Source organism: Dermacentor silvarum, chromosome 9 (assembly GCF_013339745.2).
Source record: "Dermacentor silvarum isolate Dsil-2018 chromosome 9, BIME_Dsil_1.4, whole genome shotgun sequence".
Taxonomy (NCBI): Eukaryota; Metazoa; Arthropoda; class Arachnida; order Ixodida; family Ixodidae; genus Dermacentor; species Dermacentor silvarum.
In genome coordinates this window covers 143273593-143301223 of record NC_051162.1, presented here as the reverse complement: position 1 = coordinate 143301223, position 27631 = coordinate 143273593, and the positions used below count along the sequence as shown (strand labels likewise).

The window sequence follows — 27631 nt, the reverse complement described above, 5'->3', positions numbered from 1 at the left end:
ACTGGGTCGCAGCTTGGAAGCAGTTGTTATAATTACTACAAAAAATGCATTGAGGGTCCTAGGCAATCAATAATGTTGAACTAACGCTATTCTGTGGTCAAGTATATACCGCGATGTAGAGACAACATCGACAAACTGCTACTGCATTGACCATATGTCCATGCCACCAGCTGCTCCGCCGTCAAACTGGCCACAAACGCAGCATAGATGGTCGCGCGTTCACGTGGAGTTCACTGGACTGATAGAAAGTAAAATCGTGCTCGTCGTAGTGGATTCCCACATTAAATGGACAGAAGTGCTGCTACTCAACCATGTAGCTTCGGCAACCCAGATTAACTGCCTGCGTGGTTTATTTAGCCGTTTCGGTTTACCAGGAACACTTGTATGTGATAATGAAACACAGTTCACCAGCCACGAGTTTGCAACATTTGCTGAAAAGAACAACATTACGCAGCTGAGAGCCACACCTTTTCATCCTCAATCAAACGGAGCGACTGAGAGGGGCGTGCGAACAATGAAGGGTGATCTACGAAAGATGAGAGGGAAAAGCAGGAACATAATCCTATGCGGTTTCTGTTCAATTGGAGGAGTACTCCCTAGAGCACCAGCAAGTCTCCCTCGGAAGTGCTGCTGGGGTACCCGATACGGTCGCGCCTGGACAATTGCTTTCTTAGGACTGTACCGAATTCGAAGAAGAAAATGATTGGTGGCCACCAACAGATTATAATGTACATATCGGCAACTGCGGGTCAAGTGGTGAATGTATATCCCAACGGGTAACAGTGGCGTCGGGGAAACGGATGGTCAGTGAGAACTCCTGAAGCAACCCTGGGAACTCCCATGGATGAAGTACGTGCTCGACCGGAAATTTTGCAAGCCGAGTCACCAGGGACAGATCCAGGCACATTCAGCAATGAAGATACAGCAGCGAACGACCCGCAAGTCTGCTCGCAGCCAGGAGCAGGCCCAGAGGAATGGCGAAGAAAGAATAATGTCGATGGAATAACGGGGGTGTTATGACGACGAAGGCATGATGACACTGGGATGACGTTTCTGAAATGAGAGTGGTGCGACGAATATCTGTTATGGGGGCATTACCATGATGGCTTGACGAGAAGAGCATGAAAAAGATATAATACCGGTGAAGGAACGTCCAGGATGGCCACAAGAAGACCAAAACATGCCTACTTTGAACCCAAGCAAGTAGAAACGTTCATCACTGGGTCTACGTAAGAGTGTGGATAGATAGATACCGTAAAAAGCGGAATATAGGTCGAACTTTTTTTCAAAAAACCATTGCGAAAAGTCGGCCCTCGTCTTATATACCGGACATTGGCGGAAAAACTACGGAAGTCTTGCAACAATGGGCAGATGAAGCGAACAGCCGCCTTCGCCATCGGATTCAGGCTGCTTTTTTTCACATTTTGTTTCAAAATGAGCGGAAGCCGACGGCAATTCACCGTCGCCTTCAAGAAAAAGGCGATTGAGCACGCGGAAGCCCACGGCAACCTGGCGGGTTGCCGTGGTCTTCGTATCGTGTGACCATCGACCCGCGTGTTGGCCAGCACCTTATCATCACGGCACGGAGCAGCATTTAAATAAATACTGTGACCATTGTGCAACCGGCTGAGTCGCATTTGTTTAAAGGTAAGGGTGTCTTTCGGTACTTTTGCCATTGAAAAAGATTTTTTTTTTTTTTCATTTTTAGAATTGGTTAGTTGGGGGGACGACCTATATTCCAGGTCGACCTATAGTCCGGTTTTTACGGTATATAGATAGAAAGATAGATATATTCAGGTTTCTTGAAGTAGTCAAAGGATGGTAACCGGAGTATTAGGCATGGACTGTAACTACAAGCTTCTTTCTGTGCCTAATCATATGGCTCATAGTGTACGCCCGGCCACAAATATTCAGACGGAAATCAACAGCCACACACCTGCGCACGCTCACTGCGCACGCTCACACACCTGCGCGCGCTACCCGGGTGTGCGCTTATGAGACTTAGGAGTATCAAGAGGGACGCACGGCGCAGTTCCATCCCGAGCCAATACCGTTAACCTTCACAAAAACCAGGACAGCACCACCTCTCACTGAAATCCGTACTAACGCCGCACAATGCTTTCATCTGAGAGGAGCTAGAAGTATGGTGGAAAGTACAAGCGTCTATCCTATTTCACGACATACCACGCTATACACGCTATGTGGTCTACTATAGCAACCCCCAATGAAATATAACTACTGATAATTGTTCTCACTAAGTTCTTCTCCTGATTCCTGTGTGTTACGTTGTTCCTCGTTTTATATACAACAGGTAACAAGCGGCCCAAATTCGCACTTTATTGCAGTCAACAACGGGACTTGTCTCCTTCTGACGAAGAAAACTGTCTTTTTCGAAACGTTGGCTTCAGCGACATTCCGTGTTTACAAGCCTGCATCTTACTCTACACTTTGGTCTTGTTTGGATTTCTAACGCTGCAACGCTGCATATGTAGCACATAAACAGCGCGGCTTGTTTTCGTGGCTACAGAAGGCACGTTTACTGGCCTTTAGGGCAACCAAGCGTGCACGGTCTTGTGAAAGTAAGGCCTTGCTACACACTGTCAGTACTGAATCGTTTTATTCACATGTGCAGCATGAAGGATGAAACGGCCAGAATATTTTGATGAACGTTCGCCATATAAGACTCTATATTCTGGTGCAATGTCTTTTTAAACTTTCTTTTTAACAGAAGTAGTCCACCATCCAAAAGGTATACGAAGCACAACACTCCCCGTCCTGGAACTGAAGAATAGCGTATTCCTTAGGTAAACTTGTCAGAGAGCAACCTTTTATAAACGTGACGCCTCTTGGCTGGGAGCAGTTCCGGACACTGGTGTTAAAAGTTGAATGTTACTACAATGGAGAGCCCTTCAGCGAACTTTGCCTTTCTGAGGCAACGAACAATGAAGCTATCCTTGACGTGATCAACAAGAGATTCAACAGGTGAAATGTAGTTCTTTATCGCCAAGCGCGGATATATACAGCAATAACCGATCTTACTGCTTTACAACCAAATGCTGAATGATAGCAGTCTGCTTGACGAATGCAAACAGCTTGAAAATGCTTGGTTTCCTTTTATTCGCGAGATTTGCCATCTTCTCCTACGCAGGTAAGTTCTTGTCAATGCTCTTACATTCGCAGATTTCTAATTTCAAATTCATTCTCACCACATGGATATATTGAAAACTTGCAACAAATTTATGGCGTGCTCTTATTCACCAGTAAACTATTTCTACCCATGTCCTGCTTACAACAAATTTAGATCGAACAGAAATGCTATCGGAGACGTAATATTTTGTCAGCTAACTTTAACGCGACAGCGTTAAGGGCCCCGTGTCAAAAAAAAAATCTGGCGTCGGCGTCGGCATCCTCATCGGCCTGGGCGTGCCGGCGTCGCTGGTGGAAATAATCGTTCCGAAACACCCCGACCGCGGAGGCCCTCCGCGTGGCCCAAGGCATCAGTGAACAAAATTGAATTTCTCAAAGTAAGGTCTATCAGCAAAATTGTTAAGTACGACTTGACCATAACCTACAGATGTGGTACCGTCGGATTGTAATTTGAGTGTACGAGAAAACATAATTCTCTTACGCCGGAACACAAACACAAACCCCTTTTTCAGCATTTCTTCAGTTTACACAGTGGCGCACCGGTGTTCCTTCCTTGCAAAAACACTATCGAGATGGCGCTCGCCTCCTTGGCAGCCGCGTGCGAATGCGAAGTTGGAAAAAGAAGCTGCAGTTGCCGGGAAGCCTGATAAGCAGCCAGGGATCTTTGAAAGGCAAAGTCTGAGCTCCCTCTAAACTTCATATAAAAAGATGAAACTTATTCCTGCAAACTTCTCTATGCTTACATTATATTTTTGCTATTTGTGCTTTATTTTCGTTATATTATATTTTTGCAGGAGATTGTCATGGCAAATGTTTATTACCTCTCCACAACACGAAATAACTGAATATCGTAGAACTGCTAGCATTAGCCGGTAAATATGTGTATGAAAAGTGCCCCCTTCTGTATTTTCCTCAATATACCGGGTGTTCAAAATTAAGGTTTACGGAATTTTTGAAAATCGCCCCGCCCCACACGAAGCTCTCCAGGCCTCAGTCTTCCACCCTTCGCATGCTGCAGACCGGGTCCTATCCCAGTCTAGCCAGGGTCAGCAGGTACCCGGCCTCGTTCGAGCCCGATTGTCCGGATTGCGGCGATCCCTTCTGCACTTAGAAAACCTGCTCTGGCGGTGTCCCTCGTTACGGGACCACGATAATCTCACCACGGAAGAAGAGTGGGTTGAGGCGCTCAAGAGCTCCGACCTCACCGCTCAGCTACGGGCTGTCCAGAGGGCCCGCGACGTGGCGGTCAGGCACGGCCTGCCCGTCCCGACGTGGGAACGGCCCGCGGTGGCTCCTCCTAGCGTAAGGGGTTCTCGGAGTCGCTCCTCAGGACCTAAAATAAAGTTCATTGCCTGCCTGCCTGCCTGCCTGTGGCAAGTAGCATGATCCTTATCATTGAGCTGGGTTATTCGAAGAGGCGGACACCAGCAGCACAAAAAATCGAAACACATATTCAAGCAATTTACAAATATTTACTAATGAACTTCTTAGTTATTTACTTTACTACACATATTGCAATTTACGAGCATGCAAGACCCAGTCACTTGAAATGAATTTCCAGGATGACACCAGTTTCGAGATATTATTTCCCAAAGTGTGGGAGGAAATACGTGGGCGTTCCAGTTACTTTTGTTCTTCAATGTATAAAACAGCATTTCGATAAAAAATAAGTGGTGCAACAGTTCATTTTTAAGGCGAGTCTCCAAACTGGTGTCCTTCTAGAAATTTATTCCAAGTGGATACGCCAGACATGCTCGCCGGCTACAATTCGCAAATTGCAATATGTGTCGTAAAGTAATTAATTAAGAATTTATTTAGTACTCTTTTATTAATTAGTTGATTATGTGTTTCGATTTATCGTGCTACTCATGTCCGCCTCTTCGAATAACCGAGCTCAACGATAATAATTATGCTACCTGCCAGAGGCGATTTTTAAACATTCCCGTAAAACTTAATTTTGAACATCTGGTATATGCCTTAAAGATATGAATGAGTTATGACAGCTTGCATTGCTTCTCATTTTCCAAACAAATAAGCAGATGACGGAATTCTTGTGTACCCAACAATTCTGCAAGGGCGGGCGACAGCTACAAATGTCATCCTTCGTCTCAATGACGCTTTCACCCTCAATCTCACGAAGAGTTCTGTACTCGCCAACGAACTTTTGGTGGCTACAAGCAGTCTAAAAGGAAACGAAATCGAGAAGGTACGTGTTGCTATCACAAGGGGTAAGCTATTTGTTGCTTCAGTGAGGCATTCATATGAATATTTTATGTTAGCTTTTGGAAACGATATTCATATCCGAATCACCTTGACACCATTTCACAGATTGTAATGATACACCGATGGAGCTCTCATTAAAACACTTTAAAAGAAAGAAAAAGCTCTCGTGTGCTTGACGTGCTGGTACAACTGAAACCGAAACCGCCAGGAAAATGTCGGCACTATTTGGCGTAGTCACACCACAGCAGACGCTCTGCATGTGCGAGAGGTTGCCACGTACACTCGCGCCCTTGCACACAACTCTGCAATTTACACATACACGCTTGTACACCTAGTATCGCTTTCCGGAACCCCAAGAAATCCTAGGTAACCAAGTATCTGCAAAATGCTTCGCATAACATCGATGCCCACAACACGTGCGATTCACAAGTTTACCTCCTAATCTGAAACTGGCATTTTTAAGACAATGATTTCCTTAATGAACTTACTCCACTTTTGCTTGGCATGTACATGAGTGTCTAGCCTTTCTCAAGGCAGACCACGAAGATAGTGCAATCGAGTAATGTTGTCGGATCTTGAAGGCCATCGGGTCTGAAAAACTTACAGGATGGTCACTAGTGCGCATCGTGCATGTTCATGCATTATCTGTTGAGTGAGCTGAGCGTTTCCGTTACCAATCGCGAACTCGCCGTGAACTTTAGGTACTTGAATGTGCTGCTTCTTCCATAACATTTCCGTGTACATAATGTTATACAGCGTTTTTCTTTTAAAACAACGCTCCTCTCCGGTGCTTGCGCGCTCACTGCCTCTTAATAATACAATGGCGCAGAGGAAAGCGCTGTGACGCCGGCCGCATGCCAATGGGATGAAGATTCGGAAACAATGAAGATGGTGTAACGAAGACAGCGTGATGACCACGAGATGAAGACAATGAGACGACGACGGTATAACGACTGCAAGAGGGCGGTGGACGTAACGACAACGGGCGGGATGATGACGACTCGACGATATCTGTACAACGAAGCTTGAAAAACGGCAATGGAACGACCACGACAGTATCGAGACGATACAACAATGCCAGCATAATCTCGATTGCATGGCAACACCATCATGACGGAGGACCGATGAAGAAGGAATGACGTCGATGGAACGATGGAGGTGGTATGGCGACGACGACATGAAGGTAATGGCACGATGAGGAATTCTTAAGACAGGAATCGGATGACGACGATGGGTGACGACGACTATACGACTGAAATGGCGTGACGGTGATGGTGTAACGATCGCCAGGGGACAACGGCGTGAGGACGATGGTACATGCCCAGTGGACCATACCAAGCGGCACATGCCTAAATCTAGAGTGCACAATCTTTGGAGTCGGCCCACCACTGTGGATGAGCCAAGAGCGCAAAACATAGCAATCAGCTAAGAAAATGTAAGAATTTAAAATGTAAGCCGTGCCTGCAAGGTATGTGCAGTCAAATAGATGGGTCGTGCTTGTGGCATGTGCCGTCGACAAATGTGGGCCAATCCCGTAGCCAAATTTTTAAGCACTGAGATGCTCATCCTACTCCCCATCATGCGGGGAGTGACTTGTTACAGTGACGCGCGCAGTGACGCCATCACACTCTCAACCCAAACTCAGCGTCAACTAGAGATTGAATCGCCTGTCAAAATTTTTCTCAGTCGCGTGTGCAGAAGAGGGGATGCTTGCGGTTTTCTCCAGGAGCCAGCTGCTCTCAATAAACGTCGTCAGTCTCCTTTTCAGGACACGTGGCAAAGTAGTGGAGCAGTTCTCACCCATGCCGCAGACCCCTCCTGGGAGTGGGACTACCAGCCCAGGGCCAATCGATACCCCGTTCAGCCGCAGAATCCCGGGACTGCCTCCAGAAGAAAACGCAGCTATTCAGGCCACCTCGACCGGTATGGAAAGCGCAATGACGAACTGGTACACACTTCTGAACCCACGGGTTTCGAAGTCGTTCCATGCCGACCTGTTCGAAGACGTCGAAGACTGCATGGCCGACTATATATGTGACATAGGCAGGCTAAAATTATTAAATTAGTGCTCTGGTTTTTGAGCCACGAAGCCAATTCCATGGGGAAAAAAATTTGATTAGCGGAAAAAAATCGCCAATTGTTCTCAGTGTATCATTAAACGGCGTGACATTTCACAGCTTAGTCAAATTGTGTAACAATACTAAAGAATATAGAATAAAACAAACGGAAATGTTTCACTAGTCATTCGCCCCACTCACCTTCCACATGCGCATGTTTTCTGATTGCAGATTGAGACATCCGCTCTGCGAAAGAGTTTGTACCACGACACACGTCACCAATCTTCTTTGATCGTACGCCTGAGAGGTGGCGCAGCGCAAATAGTAAGCTATTCGTATGTTTAGAAGGGTTTACTTTAATGCAATTAGCTTTCTTTGCCTACTTCAGGAATTTTGAACGTATCTATCTATCTATCTATATGTCTATCTGTCTGTCTGTCTGTTGTCTGTCTTGTCTTGTTTGTCTGTCTGTGTCACCGTGCCGTAGTCCTCATATCGTCTTCGTCATTCCATCAACGTCTCAATTATTTTGCACGAATCAAACGTGGTTATGCCATCGTGGTTTATGTCAGCGTCGTATAACTGTCGCTATGCCGTATTCGTTGTCATTTACCATCGCCATCATTTCAACAAAGCCATCTCATCGTCGTCATCATGGCATCCTCGATCTTTGGACGCCATCCTTTTTCGTACTTATAATATAATATGTTTTCGTCATTTAATCGTTATTGTGCCAAACAATGGCTAGCGTCTCTGCTGTCATACCGTCGTCTTCATGAAGTTGAGATCGTGCCATCATCGTCCTTCCAGCTTCGTCATCCAGTCATCGGCATACTGTCGTCATTACTGTCGCCATTACGTATTTGTGAAGCTTTTGTATGGCATATATATATATATATATAATATATATATATATAGAAATCTTACACTGAGGTACTTTAAACCTTAGTAAAGCCTTACGCCAACAGACACAGCCCTAGGAAGCATTCAATTTGTCTTATACTCAGTTTGCTCTTATTCCACATCTGACAGGTGTTTGCTGTAAAATAAAAAACTGCGCAGCTTTGTCCACATATTGGAACAAATATCACAACTTTCGCCATGTAGGCTATCCTGCACAGACGTCCCACTGGACCATATATACCTTCAGGGATTCAAGTACGCTTTTATTTATGAATCAGTGCTGAACACAACTGCGAAGAAAATGTTGAAAATCTGCAGTTGAGTTAACCATAGGAAAATTAACAGCGTCGTGGATTCATTAGGCTGCACAGGTACTCGTAGTGTCGGACAATTGACATCGCACGTTAGCTTGACAGGGCATTGTAGGTTCTTTGTTATACACTGAATTTTTTTTTCTTTCATTGGTAAAATATTGCGGTTTATACTTCATAGTAAGGTGATGCGCTGTTGAATGATCCTGCCACAATGCTTCAAGGTTTATCATTTAAAGACCTGCCTTTGATATTCCCGCCCACAGTAGATTTGAAGGGCTGCCGAACACAATTTTCAGCTTTTTTTCAGTAATAGTTTACTCTAGGTGGCCTGACAAATCAAATAAATTATTACTTGTTTTACAGGAAGGTATAATAAACAACAAGTTAAGAATAAAGCCTGTTCCAGAAGGCAAGCGTTCACTCCAAGGTGAAATGCTTCATATGATATATCAAGTCGAAGAAACGAAAGAGAATGTCCCAAATTTCGGTAAATCATTTTCAGTAAATTTGTCGATATTCATTACGAAGTTTCTTCTTTTATTCCTACCAGTGTTTCATTATAAGCGCTAAAATATCAGTCTAATGCATTGTCCTTTATTTATATTGAGATGCCCATGCTCTGCACAGCCATGTTTTGAGCGCACTCAAACGCTGCTGGAATATGAATTTTAATGCGTTAGCATTCTCTGGCGAGTACCCTAGCAAAATCTGTCTGTCAGAAAAAAAGTGTCGCCTTGTTTCTGCAGAAAAATACGGCATTTGTGAAGGTAAGACATTTAATCAGTATAATAGTGTAAACGTAGATGATTGGTAGCTTTATATGCGATAACCACCTTGAAAGCTTACTTTTCCGCATTGCGGGTAAGTGTGCAGAGAAGCCTGCTGTGGGGCTACTGGGTAAAAAAATAAGAATAACTGCTTGGTACACGTGATAATAGGATAGTAATGATAACAAATAAATGGTAGTGTTAAAGAAAACTGATGACGTCGCCGTCACCGCGTCAAGGTCGTAACAGAAGGGGAAGAAGAGAAAATAAAATTACGAAATGAAAAAAAAAAAGTTGTCGCAGTTTCACCTGAAAGGCGAAGCATCATTTGCGATAGCAAATTTGAAGAGAGCTATACGGAGTAATGATAGCAGCTTTATCAGCTGTATAAACTTGGACATGCAGCAGCACCGGCAACACGCAGAACTTTTGTCGACGCCGCCGGCGTTTTGCCCGCGTTCGCTCAAAATGCGTGCGGCGTTGGTGACTGTTGCCGGAGCCTCTGATATAAATAGGCACTTGGTGCCGCAGCTAAACGTCGCCTCCCTTCCCTGCCCCTCCCCCCCTCCCCCACAGCCTTTCGCGCGTCGGTAGAAGCTACGTTTACTCTACATATATGGTGATTGTAGAGGAGGAAAGAGACGCCTACTTCTGCAGCCCTTAAGGGAGCACAGCGCAGAGCGCGCGTTTGTTCTCCGCCGTGCGTTCACTCCCCGTGAAAGCGCGCGTCCCTCGCTCCCTTTCACTCGCACATACAGCGTTCGGCGGCGCGCGGCGACGATTTCATCTCCATTGACGTCATACGGAACCTCACGGCGACGGCGACGACGACGCCGACGGCAGAAATCTGCTTTTGAGTGTTCATATAATTGCTATCGCAATAAAAAAGAACAGGTGTAGTGAAAGCGCTTCTGGTGGCGTTCTGGCTCAATTGTTCCGATGACTTTGAAGGGGCCGAACAGCTTCCTGGCAACTCATCTCCACACCGTTTAGTACACGTATTTCATTTCTTCGGCAAGAGAAAAGCGATCGCTAGACATGCATAACCTAGGAAAAGCAAGTAAGCAAAAGCGAAGTAACAGCTGAGCCAAAGAATGCTTACGCATTAGTAGAGACCTTGCTATTTCTGTAGCAATTTTTTAATCATGATCTTCCTTGCCAATGATAAAATTATTGTAGAGTAACTACTCGCAAAGCCATTAAACGTTTTATTCCATACGCATATCAATGCTTCTGCTGCTTAAGTTGCTCCCGATTACGTTCTTAAGCATCTATCGCAACGTAAATTTATAATCAAGTTTAAATATAGGCTGCGGCTAAAAGTTCGCCCCAGATCTTCCTTAAATTTTGTAGGAATATGTTGCATATATCCAGCCGCATTACATGCTACCACCATTCCACCGATGAAACTTGCTTTTTGTTTCTACACTTATCTTATCCATAATATTTTAGTTGATTCCGGCATTACGAAGGCCGATTTTTGTGCACTTTACATAAATATGCTCTAGCCTATTGTGTTATATAGTATTTAACGACAATAGCCACTTATAAAGGCTTCTTTCGTTAGATCTGGAAGCCCTCCACCATGCTAGCATTGATGTACGTTAATGTGTGCTACCGCTCGTAGATAATCGTACTTGTTTGCTCACAATGCCACATAGAATATTTGATGACGGGAAAGTATGCGTCCATGATTAGCAGCTCTACGCGTGTTTTAACCACTTTACTCTGAAGGTAGCGCTAACCTTGGCACAATATGGTTGCGGAAAAGCTTTCTCCTTATGGGTAGCCGCCGTATGTCTAGTACGACCTATTGTTTGCGTGTGTGCCGGTCGTAGCTTTAGACACTTCGTTATTTACATACTCTAGAAAATAAAGGTTCTTCGGGGAAATCTCAAATTACCACTGTCTTGTGCCACCTTGGTCCGTTTCGTGAATCTGTAATTTTATTCTCATCATACTCATTACCTTCTGAGATTGTGAGCTGTCTAATCCTTAGCGCTGCCTTCCTGTACGCTACGCCTGCATTTTAGAGCGCAGCTGTGGGGCGCGCGTTCTTGCGGCGACTGTCGGCGTTGTCCTTAGGCGTCCCTCGTAACCTAGAGAACGAACACAGCGAAGGATGAGTGTGGACGTGGAGCGCAGCGGCAGGTGAAAGACGGCGAGAGCGAAGAGACCGCGAGAAGTAAAGCGGAGGAGAAGGGTGCAGCGCGACCTTGAGGCGGATGTGGAGTTGGTCGCCATACCCACCTCCTCATCCAGAGGAGGTGGGTATGGCGAAAGCGTGAGAAGAAAAGCGCAGTGCCACGCAATAGGGGTCCTGCGGCGACGATGGCTACAAGATGCTGCCGGAATAGCGCGCGCCGTGTGTTCATCAAAGCGCTGCATGAGCGGAGGTCTGTCTGCGGCGGCTGCTCTGAATCGCGCCCCCGCGTCACCCATGCGCGACCTCTCGTGATCTCTCGATTGGCGAGGCAGTAGTCGCACCACACTTCGCTCCATTTGCAACGTACCACGCACGAGACAGATTTGTCTGTGCCAGCCAATATATCGCGAAATAAAAGCACGTATAGAGCTCCGCTCGAATGTCGCATTAGGTCGTATCGGAATCGTCGGTGAATATTTTTATTGCGATAGTATTTATATGGCCACTCCTGGCGCATTTCAGCCGTCGGCGTCGCCGTCGCCGTGAGGTCCCGAACAAAGTCCACGGGCCACAATACCGTCCCCGCGCGCCGATTTCTTTATGTGCGAGTGAAGGTGCGGGAGGGTGAGCCGAGGATCGCGGCTCAGCGGGAAGGGGGAAGGAAGCACCCCGTCTTCCTGTCGCGCGCAACGCTTCGGGCGGAGGCAAGGGGGGGGCGACCGAGCGACCGAGCGACCGCGCGCGCCCACCGGAAGGCTCCGGCGGTAAGGTAGGGTGAGACTGCGTATTACATCGCGCGCTCCCTGCCGGGCAGCTGTATCTTGAAAGCCATCTGCAGCGGGGGCAGAGTCCTTCCTCGCTGAGCTGTGTTTTCGCGGCCTAGTTCACGCTTATGTAAGCGGCGGGACGAAGGTCAATTCACTCGCTGCTTCTGCAATGCTTACTCACTACAGCGTTTTGACAGCAAGTTTCCGCGGCCATCGAGTGAGATGCGTTCATGTTTCTTGTGCTTGCAACTAATTTGGTTAGTATGCCTATGTTTAAAAGTTTATACGGCCCATAAAACTACTATTGTTACTTCATACAGATGTCCACTAGTTTGCTATCGCAATTGATGCTTCACTTTCAGGCTGAGACTTTTTCAAACGAGACTTTTTTTCAGTGTTTCTAGCAGTGTCCGTTTGCTTTTCTTTATGTGCTTTCTTTTTTTGCGTGTTTGAATCTGCCTGTTTGTTGCATGCGATAGGCAAGTACTGCCAGAATTCTGCGATGGTACACTTTATTTTCTAGAATGAAAGTATTGTGCCAGTCTTCAGTTGATTTGGCTATGAATCGAAACAGTTATTCTCCCGCAAATTTACTTCGCATATTCTGTCAATGAGAGCAGTTAGTCTATAAAAGCACATATGGAACCACTGTATGCCTATAATAGGGTGGTACTTGTGTTCTGTGTTCGGTGCTGGAAAATAAGTGAATGACATGTGAAAGGGCATACCTCCTTTTCTATCAGAAGTCACGCAATTTGTTGACAGTTAGGAGCCTCTAACAATTATTCAATACTTAGCATAGTAACTAGCAGACATGGGCCCACTTACGCAGGGCCTTCCTCACCGGCATACCTCCTTTTCTATCAGAAGTCACGCAATTTGCTGAAAGTTAGGGGCCCCTAACAATTATTCAATACTTAGCATAGTAACTAGCAGACATGGGCCCACTTACGCGGGCCTTCCTAACCGTCATCTTTCCTCATCCTGACTTCGTGAGTTGAGGAAGAGGTGAGGATCGCGTTCCTGAAGTTTGGTGAAAGGTGGGCGGATGTTGTGAGGGTAGGGCGAAGGGAGGGTGTGGTGATGATGTGAGGGTAAATCAGAAAAAGGCTATTCATCTTGTTGAAGCACAGAGAAGTCACTCAGATCTTACTGCGTGGTGGGTTTCAAAGTCTCATGTTTTGAAGTGCACTGGTAGGAAATCTCTCTTGCGCAGTAGTATGTCGAAGCCCACTTCTAAATGACTAAAGTCATAAATGACTGTTGATGTTACCTGTAGTTAAACCTATTGAAAGCTGTAGCCACTGAAAGCGACAATGAGAGCGGGAGGATTGACGGTGACTTTCTGGCCTCACTCCGAGTTTTTTTTTTCGCTGGTCACCACAGGTCAGCGCACTCCATTATCAGAAGTAAGGCCCCGCTATCTTACCTTTTCATGCTCTAAATAAACAAACAAGAATTTGAGGATATTCCGGCACTGAAGCATGTGTTGACATATGAACTAAAGGAAACATCAAGATGATGAAAAAACATTAGGCTAATATAATTCGAGCTCATCTATAGTACAACCATAATTTGTTTTATTTTCAAGCTCGCACTTCGCAATGACAGCAAAGCGACTTTATTTACAGTAAACATTAGGCTTACTTATTTTAGCTCACTCTCAGAAACGTCGATCTGTTGCACTGATTATCAGGAGTAAGCGCAGTAGAATGGTGGAATATATCAACACGTAGTTGCTAAGTATATGCATGAATTCCGACAAATTCACAGCAGAAGCAGTGTGGCACGCGTTGACAATAGGAATGACAGTAGTCTAAATCAGCGCCGCAAACTAATCTCGTGGGTCGAGCAAACAGTATATTTGAAATTGAAGAAAACGTTAGGTAAGAGAAGGATGCTACCCTTACCGCGTGAGGGTGAGAAAGGGCGGGTAACGCTTATACTGCTGAAACTGAGAGTGAAGGAGGGCGGATAATTTTTTTATAGGTGAGAACGAGGGTGAGAAAGGGCGGAGAATGCTTTGAACGGGAGGGTGAGGTGACGACGTTACTTGCGTTACTTGGTTGTAACTTCTAGTGACCATTTGCCAGCTGAAAAGCGGCAACACGGAAAATGTGATGGATGTGCACCACAACTGGTCTCCTCGCACAGTGTTCGCCGACAAAGGCCGATTTGGGCAAATAACGCCAAGAGAAGGATCGAACATGGAAAACTTTGTCGTAGAAGTTCACGTAATATCTGACAGTGTGCACCAGAAAGAGTTTAAGACAACTGAGGACCTAATTGCATACTTCGCAGTCCTGCTAAATGGAGTGAGTATGTTTGCTGATTATACAATAAGTGTTATCTCATCATTCCTGTCCCGGCTGGGCTGCATCGCAAAAATGCGCAGTTTTTTTTTTTTTGTTTCACAGTTCATTTAACGCTCTTGGTCGTTTGTTACAGGTTAGAATATTTTGTCAGCAAGATAGCCGTTAAGATTTTCAGTGGAGGAATATGGTAGCTCATAGCCAGAGCAGTGCAGAGCTTTACAGCATTAGATCGCTGCGTTGAAGTGTTAAGCATAAAGTTGTTTACTACGACATCAGCAGAATCTTGACAGCGGCATGTCGCTGGCTTCCTTTTGTGGTCCTTGATTCATGCAATTTATTTTTTTGTCAAGAATAACTTTCTTGTGAGGCAAACAATGCCCCGTTAATTCGCTACACTACTACTTGTACTGTGTTTCATAACGCGTGCCTATAAGTAACAACTGTCGGCCTTGCCGCTTGCCGAGCGCAGCCGGGCTGGCCGCAGGAAAGAACTGAGCACTCAGTATGATGGCGGGCGTGATAACAACAACATTTATTTCAAGCCAGCAGCATGCATATGTAGTGAACACTCATGTGACTAGTGACGTCACGTAGAGACAACGTTTCAGACTTCTGGGCGACAGCGCCAGATAACGCGGACACATAACACGCGGCATAGGCGCTATGACCACAATAACCGTAAGATAACGGATCGCACAGAAAACCCCGCACAAATTACCATCCCTATTACTGCACCGTAACTGAGTAATTAGCGCGCCTGATTCCTAATGCGCGGGATTCATTCCAGGCCACGGCGGCGGTATTTCGACGGGGGCGAAGTGCGAAATCACCTGTGCACTTTGATTTAGGTGCACTTTAAAGCACCCCTGGTGGTCCCAATTATCCCGGAGTCCCCACTACGGCGTGCCTGATAATCGCATCGTGGATTTAGCAGGCAAAAGCTCCTATTTCTTTTTTTTCCTAATTGCAGTAACTCATTATCCAGCAAATATGATATTAGGACATTTGTTTTTCTCATGAGTTCGAGGCTTATGAGGCACTTTGATGATGACGGCAGGATAATAGTAATGATAGATGGACAGACCAGTGAACCAAGCTTCGTGCAGATAAATGTTGTGGCAGTAAGTCTACGGGTGTGGAAAGAGGAAAACAGAAATAAACATCACCATTGCTTACCCACAGTATTATACTAATTCTAGCAAGAACTGTATAAGTGAATGTGGACAGTAATACTTACACAGTAAGGTCTGACAATCGCTCACGTGTACCTGATATAAGTTATTCACATATCAGAAAAGTTCCCAAAAAGAATACTAATGGCATTAAATTTCGTTGTTTTGTAAAGCACTTGTAGAAACAAAGCGAAAAAGGAATTCTAACAGCAAGAACTATAGACCAAGGCTTGGCACCCGTACAAGTGCGGCTTTTGCCTTTTCATGCTGCATTTCTCATACCGCTCATTGAGGAAAAAGTTTTATTGAATTTTACAGAAGCCTCACTAGCAGATTGATGTATCTTATATAACTATTTCAACGGTATAAAAGCTCTCAGTGTAGCCCTTTCGCCGAGTAGTGGCAAACTCTCACTTTGTCTTGTAGAATGTATATATGTATTCTTGGGGACCTTGATTGAAACATCTCGGCAACCATTATAAACGTGCTTTGCCCAACTGGACTAGACGTGTGTCCACTTCTATGGCAATTGCAATGCTCCAAATTTTGTGCTAGTTGGTTGCTATATTTAAGAAAAATTATTTCATTGTTGTTGGATTGATAAATATTCTTGGGGCTAACCAATACCACTCTCGGCTTTTGTGGCACAACTGCCAAAATTATCGTCTATCTCAGGTCAACCTTAGATACGTTGAAATGACGGCACCACGGATAGAATTCATGCTGGTTGGAATAACGAGAAGTACGGTAAGTACTACTTTTAATCCTAGTAAACGCCTTTCACTTGAGTTGACAGTCCGCTAGTTTACGTAATAATAATTATAACGAATCTATCAAAATAATTTTGTTGATATTTTTTATTATATAACATATAAAAAAGAGGCACTGTTGTAGATGGTGGGATAGTCTTGGGAAACATATATTATCTCAATAGAAATCTGTTTTTTTTTTGCAAAAAGCAAACTTGCGCTTTTCAAAACGAAAAGCATCATCTCAACATCTACTGCTTATATGAATGTATGCCACAAGCTCCCTAATCAATGGTCTCAGAAATGCAAAAAATTGCTCTAAAGTGAAGTTTTGTTTTATCTCGAGCAGTAGAAAAAAAAGTGGTTGATCCCTCGTTGAGATGAATTGGTCATAGCACGAACGTGGAACACGTATGCTAAGAAGTAGCTTCGTTACACATTCGTGAATACGAGGTCATAAATGTGCGCTGTCGTTTCACATATAGTTTTGCTTGAAGTCCTAAATAATAACCGCGACAGAAAGCACGCGACGCATGTTCTACTGCGCTGCCTGTACACAACACTTCGGAGGCTACCAGGCGTAGTAGGTGTACCCGACGTGACGGTGATTACGTATGTGGTGAAATTATGTCGTTGGAGTACCAGCAGAATTGCGCATGATTGCCCATGCACATGTTCAAAGGTGAGCCGTATGGTGCCATCGAGCGGCGAGGATTTTTCGAGTATCATCTTGGCAAAGCGCAAGGAATGCGCTAAGAACCCCGTCGTCCGTAGATGTTGAACGCAAAACACATATCTAAGCACTACGATTGGTCTCTCGGCTGTGACCACATTGTGCACAAAATTACTGAGTTGTAAAAAAAATGATACCTGAATATCGTAATTGCAACAAATGTCACCAAGAGAGCAATTCATTTACTAAAGCAAACATTGAAAATGGACTGAAAGGCAAGCCTTGTGCTTGCTTTTCTAACCATTGGGTACGCACAAAACGGTGAAGTGTTACCACCTCATGGATTCGCGTGAAAATGATAGCGGGACGTGCGTACATGGGAGAGACTTTTGGAGCTTGGCATAAAACGTGTTCTTGTTAAAATTCGCTGTTGCTTTCTTTACAGGACGACATATTTGCAAACCATATGCAAGCTGGTGTTCTTGATATGGACAAAACATTAAACGGGCTATTTGATTATTACAAAGCAGGAAACGTTCCCGGAAAACCTGACGTAGTGCACCTTATAACAGGGTGAGCTGATAAAGGTTCCTATTACTAGAGTGCTCATTAAGTAAATGCACCCCGTCGCAAAAGGGTGTACGTTGTTCAGCCTTTTTAGCTTTACTGATGTTAAAGCATACAGTATTGCCTTACTCATGCAGTTAAACCCATTTACTTTTACTTCCAGCCAAGACATTGCCCGCTATGAAAACGGTGCTCTGGACAAGGACTACTCAGGTGCGTATATTTCTTTTTTCTAAAAGATAAGGCACTTCCACGTTCCTACTCTGCTATGATTTATTTAAAACGTAAAAAAGGAGCATTGACAAATGAAATCGGGCAGCCTATTTTTTAGAGTCATGACACAGCTTATTATTCGCAGAGCAAAGGATTTTCAAAATAAAGGTGACAGAACAACATATGTGCCTTAGAAGCAGTGCGGACAAATGAAATTCGACTTTATAAACCTTTTCATTGGGCGAGGAGGGAAGGGGGCACGGCGAGCCTTTCCTACTGCGACTCGGTGCGGCGTTGCTTGAATGTGTGGCCGTGTTGCCGTCGTGGGCTGCGGAACGATTGGGATATGTTTTAGCTCTTTTTACGTGGGATTTATGTGATGTCAGTTCATACAAGGACGTCGAAGAAGCATTGAGTTGCCATTCGGTGCAGCAGCAACTACATAATGTGGAAATTTCTCTTTGCTGCGCAAATGTGCCACGTGCATCGTCAGCAACGGTGTCTGCATGTGTGGCCAACTATTTTGGCTGTATCAGTTTTCACTCGACGAAGAGAACCAGCGTTTGTGAATTGCCAACTGATCGCTGGCATGGTAACTAAAACATAAGAGAAAATGGAGCGGGGATGCCAGAATTCCTCGGCAAAACTAGATCCGCGCGCACTGCGTAGTTCTGCGCCACTCCCATGGTTGCAATATCCCATGGGAAGCGCGAAGTCATCTTCTGAGTGAAGACGCGCTTGGGTGGTTGCGAAACACCCCTTTCCAAACGTTGAGTTGCCGTAAAGACAGAACACTATGTGAGGAGCACGCTTGTACCAATTTTACCGGCATGCACACGGCGACGACTCTCGTCTGCCTACCGAAGTCAGAAATGATGTCCGGTGAGCGTGTTGTTTCTCCATGGATAAGTGGTGCCCGAAAGTATGCTTAGAAATTTCTGTCGGGCCCGTTTTGTAAGTGCGAACTCCCACAAGTAGCCGAGCGTCAGCGTCGGTACTTGTCTACCAATTAGGGAAACAGGTGGGTTTCAGGCGGCACCGGCAATGGAACCCAGTACGTCTCCCCTACGAGGTAAATGTACAACCACTACGTCACAGCTGCAGTAAACAGATGAGTGCCACTCCCATGCTGTCATTTTCATATCATGCGGGTGTCTTCCTCAAACGTAGATGTCCCGTATTAACCGACCTCGCGGCCCTATTTACCAGTACGCTCCCGGTGCAGCTCTCGTCTGCCCCCTCCCCTCCCCCTCAACTGCCGCGGGCGCTGTACTAGAAAGCCATTTGTGGTTGAACAAGGGACGCCTACGGACCTCGCAGTCTGAACATTCTCCTCTTTAGCTTAGCGAGTCTGCGTAAAAGATGTGACTCCACGTTTCCTTCGAGTTCGCGAGAACAAATGTAAAGATGAGCCAAGGTCACCACCAAGAATGTATTTATGTATGTTCCCAAGTGCTGTCCGTTCAATCCAGTAAGCTTGAGCAAGGAAATGTGAACAGACTGCTTCCTCCATTGAATAAAAGTTTGAAGACAGCAGCTGTCACATGCTAAGTTGTGTAATTGAGTTCTTTTAAAGTGTTCTTGAGCTACTAAACTGATTTGTGTTTAGTGCACTCCTTATGCCTACTGTGTGCAAGTCTTTCTGATTTCGCTTTTTCAAGGACGCGTCATTCAGGCGCTTTCACTGAAGTATCATTTGCGCCTATGCACATTTGGTTCGAAAGACTAGACAAGAAATTACTATGGGTCCCTTATTCTACAGCTAAGACACCTTGAAGACGAAAGCCCGAGCGCCGCTAACTCAGTGACATGATGACCACTTTTTACCTGACCCATCTTCACTTCGAACCCATACGAACCGTTATATTACAAAGTCATTTTTGCATGTAATTTGTATTTCACCAAACTCGGACCATAACCCAGCACTTATTTTTGCTGAGTCATGATCACTCTTAGCCCACATTGGGCAGTCAGTTTTGCAAGTCATCCAATGTTTGGTAATCTCATTGTAAGTCATTAAATGAACTCTGTTGCCCGGCCTGATGGTTACCCGCTCTGTTATAGCTGTCACGGTTAGCAAGTCCTCGTGCCAAGTCATGCGCTACCTGGTCGAAGTTTACCCGAGTCTTGTCCACTTTCCCCATATGCGCAGGAAACCATCGGATTTCTGTTCGCCAAATCCTAATGTATTGAAAGAGTTTAGCTGCAACTCCAGCTACGTAGGCTTTATCAAAACACTTTGTAGCGGCTTTTGAGTCACTGTAAATGAAGGCCCACTTATTACTCGTGATGGCTAGAGTAACTGCCACTTGTTTCGCCACCGTGGGGCCCTTAGCAAAAATACTGATAGTTTATTCGCACCTTTCCTTGAGAATTTTTATACAATGGCCGTATAGGATTATTTACATTTCACCTAGGCGGTATAAACTATAACTGCCAGTTGGTTATGATGTTCTATCTCCTGCAAGAGTGTTTTAGCTTTCGCCTTTCTCCTTTTGATGATATATTCTGGATGAATGTTTCTGGGGAGAGGGTTAGTTCTGATCCTATCCGTAACTTCAGTATTTAATTCCACTTGAGCCTCTATTGGGCTCCTTAATCTATTCAGTTCTGCACCTACTGCCTCTAACATGTTTCTGTCAGGTCGTGTTTTTTTTTCAATCTTTCGTGTTGCGCTAGCTGTTGGGCCTCAGCAATTTCTTCTATTGGGCTGTGGACGCTTAGACTCATGAGCTTGTCAGCAGCAGCGTTATTCGGTATCCGTAAGGCAACTTTAACGCGCTTCCTGATCATAACATCCAGTTTGTTAAGTTCTATCTGTTTCCATTTGAATAATCCAGCCACTTAAGTGAAGTGGCAGAGAGCAATAGAATGTATTAGACTCAAAGAGCTGTCTTCGCCCAAGCCTCTGCGTCCGTTGATAATTCTCCTCAGTAACCTAATGACTTCATCTGTTTTGCTCGAGATATGTTGTTTTGTACTATAATTGGCATTCGTTTCGTCTATGGGATAACCAAGAACCTTGATTTGTCAAACTAGCCTGATTCCAGATACTTCATGAGTGTATAGGTACACTCTAGGTTGCTCTTCTGGAATGTAGCCTCTTGGTTTACGACCTTTCCGGCAATGTTTAATGACCAATAGTTCCAACTTGACTGCCGAGCATTTCAGCCCCATGTCTTTCAGTGTGTTCTCTACAACACATACGGGTACACTATCCTGTTGTTTCGTCTATGTTGGTCCTGCATTACCCTTGGTACTCCGAATGCTTACGTCGTCGGCATATTCAACATAATGTATACCCTCAGTTATGTCTAAGTTATTTGCAACCTTAAACATTTTAAATTGAATGGCATGGGCGAGATCACAGCTCCTTAGGGAGTGCCCATTTCCCGAAATTCTTAGCTTCTGACTTAAGCTCTACCAGTACGAGGTGTGCAGTTCTGTTTCTAAGAAAGTCTTTAATCATGTTAAAAAGCCTCTTACCTAGCCACATCTTGGAGAGAACGTCAAGTATTGCCTTATGTTTTAAACGATGAAAAGCTTTTTTCACATCCATTCCTAGAAGAGCTGTCGTGTGTGATGGGCTGGCCTGTACGAGTTATTGTTTTATTAAAAGCATAGCATCCTGGGTTGACAGCCCGGGTCGAAAGCCAATGAGGTTGTACGAGAGGATGTCGTTCTGCTCAGCGTGTTTCGTGAGCCCACTTAGGATGACATGTTCCATGGCTTTAACTAGACTTGACGTCAAAGAAATAGGATGGAGGTTGTCCAGAGTTCATTGTTTGCCTGGCTTGGGTATGAGGATAGTATTGGCCACCCTCCAATCCCCCGGGTATGTCCCCTTTCTACAACATTCATTGAATTGTACAGTTAGGTAAGAAGTTGATTCACCATCCAGATTTCTTAAAATCGCGTTAGTTATTCCGTCAGGTCCAGCTGCTGATATGCCATTAGGACTGTTAATAGCTGCCGACTTCACTCTCAGTAAAATCCGGGTCAATTTTTTTCACATATGCCACCAGAATATTGGAGGATATTGTCTCCTTTATTTGGTTGCTTAAGTGGGATATATTTGGTGGTGAGTCTATCCGTGATTTCCTCCTGCGTTTTATCCTGGCTCTCCTGATGAATCAACTTGGCTATAGCTGTTTTCTTGTTTGTTCATGTTTCATTATCGTTGAGCGAGTGCTTGAGAAAGTTCCAGCTAACCTCCATGTTTGATTCTAACAGCCGCCGAGTTACAGATCTCATCCCACTGTTGTTTCACGAGTGTCTTCGAGTGCTCATCAGTTTCTCTGTTTAATTGTGCAATTTTTTCCTTAGGCTTCTGTTAAGTCTTTGCGTTTTCCATCTCTGTACTATACCCTGTTTGGCCTCAATCAAATGCATCAGCTAGCTGTTCAGAGCCTGAATAGATTCCTCTGCCTTGATTTCCTTAGAAACCATTTTGACGTGCTCTGTGACCTGGTTAACCCATGTCTTAAAGGAATCATTCTCTGTATCTGAAGGCCCCACTTTCCCTGTGTTCGCCCTGTCTGTCTTGGTACTGGTATGCGTGAAGTTTACTATCTGTGACTGCGCAACATGTTTATTTATCTCGTTCATTGCTTTATATGCAGTGAAGTTTTCTTAGATACGTAGATTTATTGCTGACTTATGCGTATATTTAAATATCTTGTTGCGAGGTTTGGTGTATACAAGCAGTGAACTTGGTTTCACGCGACACTTTCTTGCCGTTTATCTTCGCATTTGGATATTCCATTCTATCTTCGCATTTCCAATGTATATTTTGAGGAACTTCTGCTTTTTATACGTACTCACTGTTGCGACTATAATTTCGGTGCAATTACTCACAATATGCGACCGGTAACATCTGCTCCTGCGCAATCCATTGCAATGAAGGACAGCGTCATTCAGGTTTTTCCCTGGCCGTTGCATATGTACAAAAATGTAAACAAGGCTGTTGAATGACAAAGATTCATCAAAATATGTGTCCTCAACTTATTCATTTTATGGTCTTTACATTTTTCATATCAGCTGCATGCACTGCTTTGCTGGTTTGGAACTGATATAGTTCTAGAGTTCGCGTGATATTTTCTTTACTTATTGAATAGACAAAAAAAACGCGAAGCATTGATATCAGTTATTTCTGCCACAATTTTTGGGACATAGGAATGCATTCTTTTCAGAAAAAATACATATTTTACTTCTCTGGACAGTGCGTAGCGTTCAATAATCTGTGTGCAATATCTAATATACAATGACATTGGTAATGGCAATGCAGTATTTATTCATGTATTTGATGCCTCGACAACGTCTACAAGGACTAGGCCGTGCTGCAACTTGAGCCCCCCCCCCCCCCCCCCGAACAAAATTGCTGGCTACGCCACTGGTCGCCTCATGTGCGGCAATTACATTTTAAACAATGTTTCATCCCGTTTACGCTACCAACCAATTACGCTGTGGTGCCATTAGCCTTGGAAGCGCGTCATAACTTCGATGATCTGCGGTATAGCTCTCCAAATGATGGCCAAATATACATAACGTACGTCTACAAGTGTTCCACCGAGTATATCTATAACGCATCTCATGACCTAAACTGACAGTTACTGCCGAAGTCGTGAACACCGTAAATTACCCGCTTTTGCCGAGGGTTTATCGCGGCCCTTCATACATGGCGCACCATGTACCAACCGTGATTATTTCTTGGCGTATGGAAAATTTGAACGCTAATTTTCGGAACACATTTCTTGGTATCACGTTTAGGAATTGCCAAGCCTGGCCCTCCCTGCACTAAACTGGCTGTCTCCCTAAGCGAAGATGTTGCCACTGCTTACCGGGGAGTTTTTATCATGGCTCACGAACTCGGACATGTGTAAGTACACGGCTCTAAAACATCAAAGACAAAACCTGCTTACCGAATAGTAAATCGCACTTGCATCTTGCAGACTAGGGTCACCGCACGACGAAACACCGAAATGCCCCTGGTCAGAAGGGTTTCTCATGAGCTATGAGGATGGAGGAGTTAAAAAGTTTCGGCTTTCTCCATGCAGTGAGGACAAGATACGGTCATCTTTAAAGTGAGCCACTGCTCTTCACTTAGCTTTTTTTTTCTAAATGTCTAATGACTTGATGTAGAGGCTGGATGAATCTTAAGAAGGCCAGACTTCTTTTTTTATCTTCAACTGAAGTTCTGCATTGGAATAACAATCATTCGTTTTCTTGTAGAAACATGCCAGGAGACTGCACGCAAATAGTGGCGCACAAAGACTACATGTCCCGGTATAAATATGTACCTGGCCAAAAAGTGAGTAGGCAGCGCTACTGCAGAAGACTAATGAAGAAGTACACGACAGAAAAGATCTTTTACACGAACGTAAGCGATATCTTTTGTTTGCGCGCATCTAATCTGTAGAAAAATTTTACAACCCACTTCTTGATCAGGATCAGGATCAAGCAAGTAAATTGAGCAATGTGTGTTTAAATAAACATACGAGAGAATCTTCAAGGGATGTCCGATGGCATTTTCATGTTATTTCTACGGCTTTACTGTTCTGAATATATGAGATTAACAAAACAAAGTAACGAGGAACCAAGGTTACAATAAAATGACGCGATTATTTTATGTTTTCTCTATGGAAGAATGTCCAAGGCTTCGTAAATACTCAGGATGTCAGCATGTATCAAGGGTTTGGCCGAGGATATGAGAGGGCTAAGAATAAAGAAATATTGAGACGCAAAGGTCATAATGAAGCGACACTCGAAAAAATAAAGACAAAATACTTGCATCTAAAAGATATACTCGTTTTACAATCGGGCGTGCCAAAAATAGGTCTGTAAAAACTGTTGGACCGTAAAAATATGCCATAATTATATAGTGATCGAAAAATAGGGCATGTCGACTTTCAATATTTATGTGTGCGCGAACATGGCAATAGAACGCAACGGGCATTTTGAGCAAACTAAACAAATTAACAATCTATTTTGCGTTTTTTTTTGTTGTAATTTCAGCTTGCGGCCGCTCTGCATCGAGGAAACTAAGTTTATTTCCATTCACACGATGGGCTTTCAGCTTCCAAGAATTTTCATATTCCGTGGTTTACAAGCCTGGCCACTTGACGGTTGAAGAGAGAGTCAATGTTGGCTAGTCAAATACATTTGGCAGAATTCGCTTTGCCATTCCAAAGTTCAAAATAGGCATGGAGTTGGGTTAGCAGTAATGGTAAAAACACTGCAATACACGCTGGCGTCATATTGCAGTGGGATGTCGGGCAGAGGATTGGCGAGGTACTCGCCAGCAGGAACAGCTGGGTAAGATGGCAGTTCAATATAAGATTATGGCTTTGGCGGCAGGTGACCAAAGCCGGTTTGGCTTAAGCGGTACGGGGTTGCGGCAGAAGGTTCTGCCAGAATCGGCTACTCAAGACGAAGGGTACTGGCAGAGCAGTCAATATGAGCCGAATGCACGGAGAAAAAAATCGAGTCCGAGCATTAGGCCGTGGGGCAAAAGGACAATCATGCACGGTGAAGAGGGGATAGGAGTGTGGCGGCCAACGATACTGACACGTACCGGGCACATGCCGACGATAGGGACAGTACCGCCATCCGCAACGCGGACGACTCGTGCCGACGCTGGTGCGAGGCGCTTTCTGAGTCCTCGTCGGTAGGCATCCCTCAGAACGGAAAGGTTGGCTCCTGTATCGATCAGTGCCATGATAGGATGGCCGTCAACGTCAATAAGGCCTTTTTTCGCAGGTAACGTGACCAGAGGATTAGAGGGAAGCGTCGACAAAGCAGCTTCACCTCCAGGAGCTGCGCTACCTAGTTTTCCGGCTAGGTGCGGGCGTCTACAGGCGGCGAAGAAAAACGACAGGATTGGGGCGAACGACAATGCATGACGGCGTCGAGGTGAAGGCGAGTGGCCGTAGCCAAGGTTCGGAGCTGGGCCAACAGCGGCAGTGGGCTCATGGCGGGTGGCATAGGGGGCAGTAGGTCCAAACCTAAGGGAATATGCACCGGCGTATGTCCGAGTCGGTGGTGGCCATCAGTTGCTGGCAGTGGCGTATGTCCGAGTCGGTGGTGGCCATCGGTTGCTTGCAGTGACAAGCGACGTGGCCAATGCGACAGCAGTGGAAGCAGATAGGCTTGTCATCCCGGGCACGTCATTCGGATGGGTTGCGAAATGTGGCGGAAAAGGACTGCCATTGACGAAGAGGGCCGCTAGAGAAGTGAGAAACGCTGGGTTGTGTCAACGAACACACGGTGTTGAGACCCACGTTATCAAATTCCTGTCTGACAACGGCGTCAGGCATCGCAATCGTCGTTGCTGGCGGATCGCAAGGCTCCGCGCAGAAGGTTGGTGAGCAGGCGGCCTCGAGCTCGCGGCGAGCAATGCGGTTTACATCGCCTACGGTGTTGGGCTGACGCGGTCAACCTTCCCCTGTCGATGCAGCAGCAGTATTGGGTAGCCGTTTGGTGGGCTGTGTGATTCGGCGGCTCTTAGCATCATTTTTTATGATGGCGTCGATAGTCGATACGTTGCCGAAAACAATCAAACTGAAAGCGGTGGCCGCGATCCGTTTTAGTATATTAGCAAGTTTATCTGCTTCAGACATCATGTCATCCGCTTCACGGCAAAGAGGGAGGGCATTTTGAATCAATAAAACGCACGGCTCTGTAGATGTCTGAACACGAGTCGCTAGAGCCTTTTTCGCGACCACCTTGCGCCGAAGGGATTGCCGAACAGTTCGCGTAGATTTTATTTGAAAATGTTCCAGCTGGTGATCTCATCATGACGCATTTGGAGCCACACGCGTGGAGTGCCGGTGAGATAAAAGAAGACATTCGCAAGCATAATCGTTGGGCCCCGCCTGTTATTAGCACTGAAACAATCATAGAGCTTGATATCAGCGCCGTGTCCCTACAGGCAGCATGCCATTCGTTCATGATAGGTACCGTCCGACACAAAAGCCACACAATGCTAGGCACCGCCATCAAATTTTACCGCGCGATAATGTGGTGCACGGCGCACTCTGTACTTGAGGAAAACGAGTGGGCGGACAGAACTGCTCGAGGAACAAGCCTCGGGCACCGCTCTGTCCTTTCGAGGAACACCCATTCAACCTCACGACATCCTCGAAAACCAAAGAATAGAGAGACTAAAATACAGCCGCCGAGAACCCGGCCTTACAGGAGAACAGGCCAGGGACTGGTGCCATATAGAGAAACACCTAATCACAACTCCATATACGTTCTCGGAATAACGTTTTCTCGGAATGAAGTTAGTTGCGGGTGACGCTCTTTCCTTTCGCGTGTCTTTTCCTTGGTGTGTTGCCTGTTTTCGTTGTATGAAGCATGTACCAACTAGCCCAACAACAAGTTTCTTTTTAATATAGGTAATTTAATTAGGCTGTCGTACAAATTCCCGTAGATTGATGAAAAATGCACACACACACAAAAAAACTCTGCTTCGCTTTTCAGACTCCAGAGCTTACTCAGCGGTGCAAAATGAAGTGCTGCTTTTCGTTAAACAAGAATGTGGATAATTGCCTGGTTGTGCTGATATTGGATGGAATGAAGTGTTCTAAAGAAAAGGTTTGTTTCCTGTTTTTTTCA

At 45.1% G+C, this 27631-nt stretch overlaps 1 protein-coding gene across 2 annotated transcripts in view; it reads left to right on the top strand.

The window, feature by feature from the left end:
• Positions 1-2989: 2989 nt before the first annotated feature.
• Positions 2990-27631, top strand: part of LOC119465040 (venom metalloproteinase antarease-like TtrivMP_A) — a 41528-nt gene continuing 16886 nt past the window's right edge. Inside the window, exons 1-12 of one of the 2 annotated variants that reach the window (XM_037725871.2) lie at positions 2990-3148; positions 5187-5353; positions 7659-7751; positions 9008-9131; positions 14479-14639; positions 16487-16558; positions 17679-17806; positions 17964-18013; positions 23783-23891; positions 23965-24096; positions 24245-24392; positions 27497-27610. In XM_037725871.2, the coding sequence (XP_037581799.1) occupies positions 3061-3148; positions 5187-5353; positions 7659-7751; positions 9008-9131; positions 14479-14639; positions 16487-16558; positions 17679-17806; positions 17964-18013; positions 23783-23891; positions 23965-24096; positions 24245-24392; positions 27497-27610 (1386 nt within the window). In that variant the 5' untranslated portion in view covers positions 2990-3060. Of the gene's footprint in view, positions 3149-5183; positions 5354-7658; positions 7752-9007; positions 9132-14478; positions 14640-16486; positions 16559-17678; positions 17807-17963; positions 18014-23782; positions 23892-23964; positions 24097-24244; positions 24393-27496; positions 27611-27631 lie in introns of both variants that reach the window. The other variant, XM_049655914.1, reaches the window with a different exon arrangement.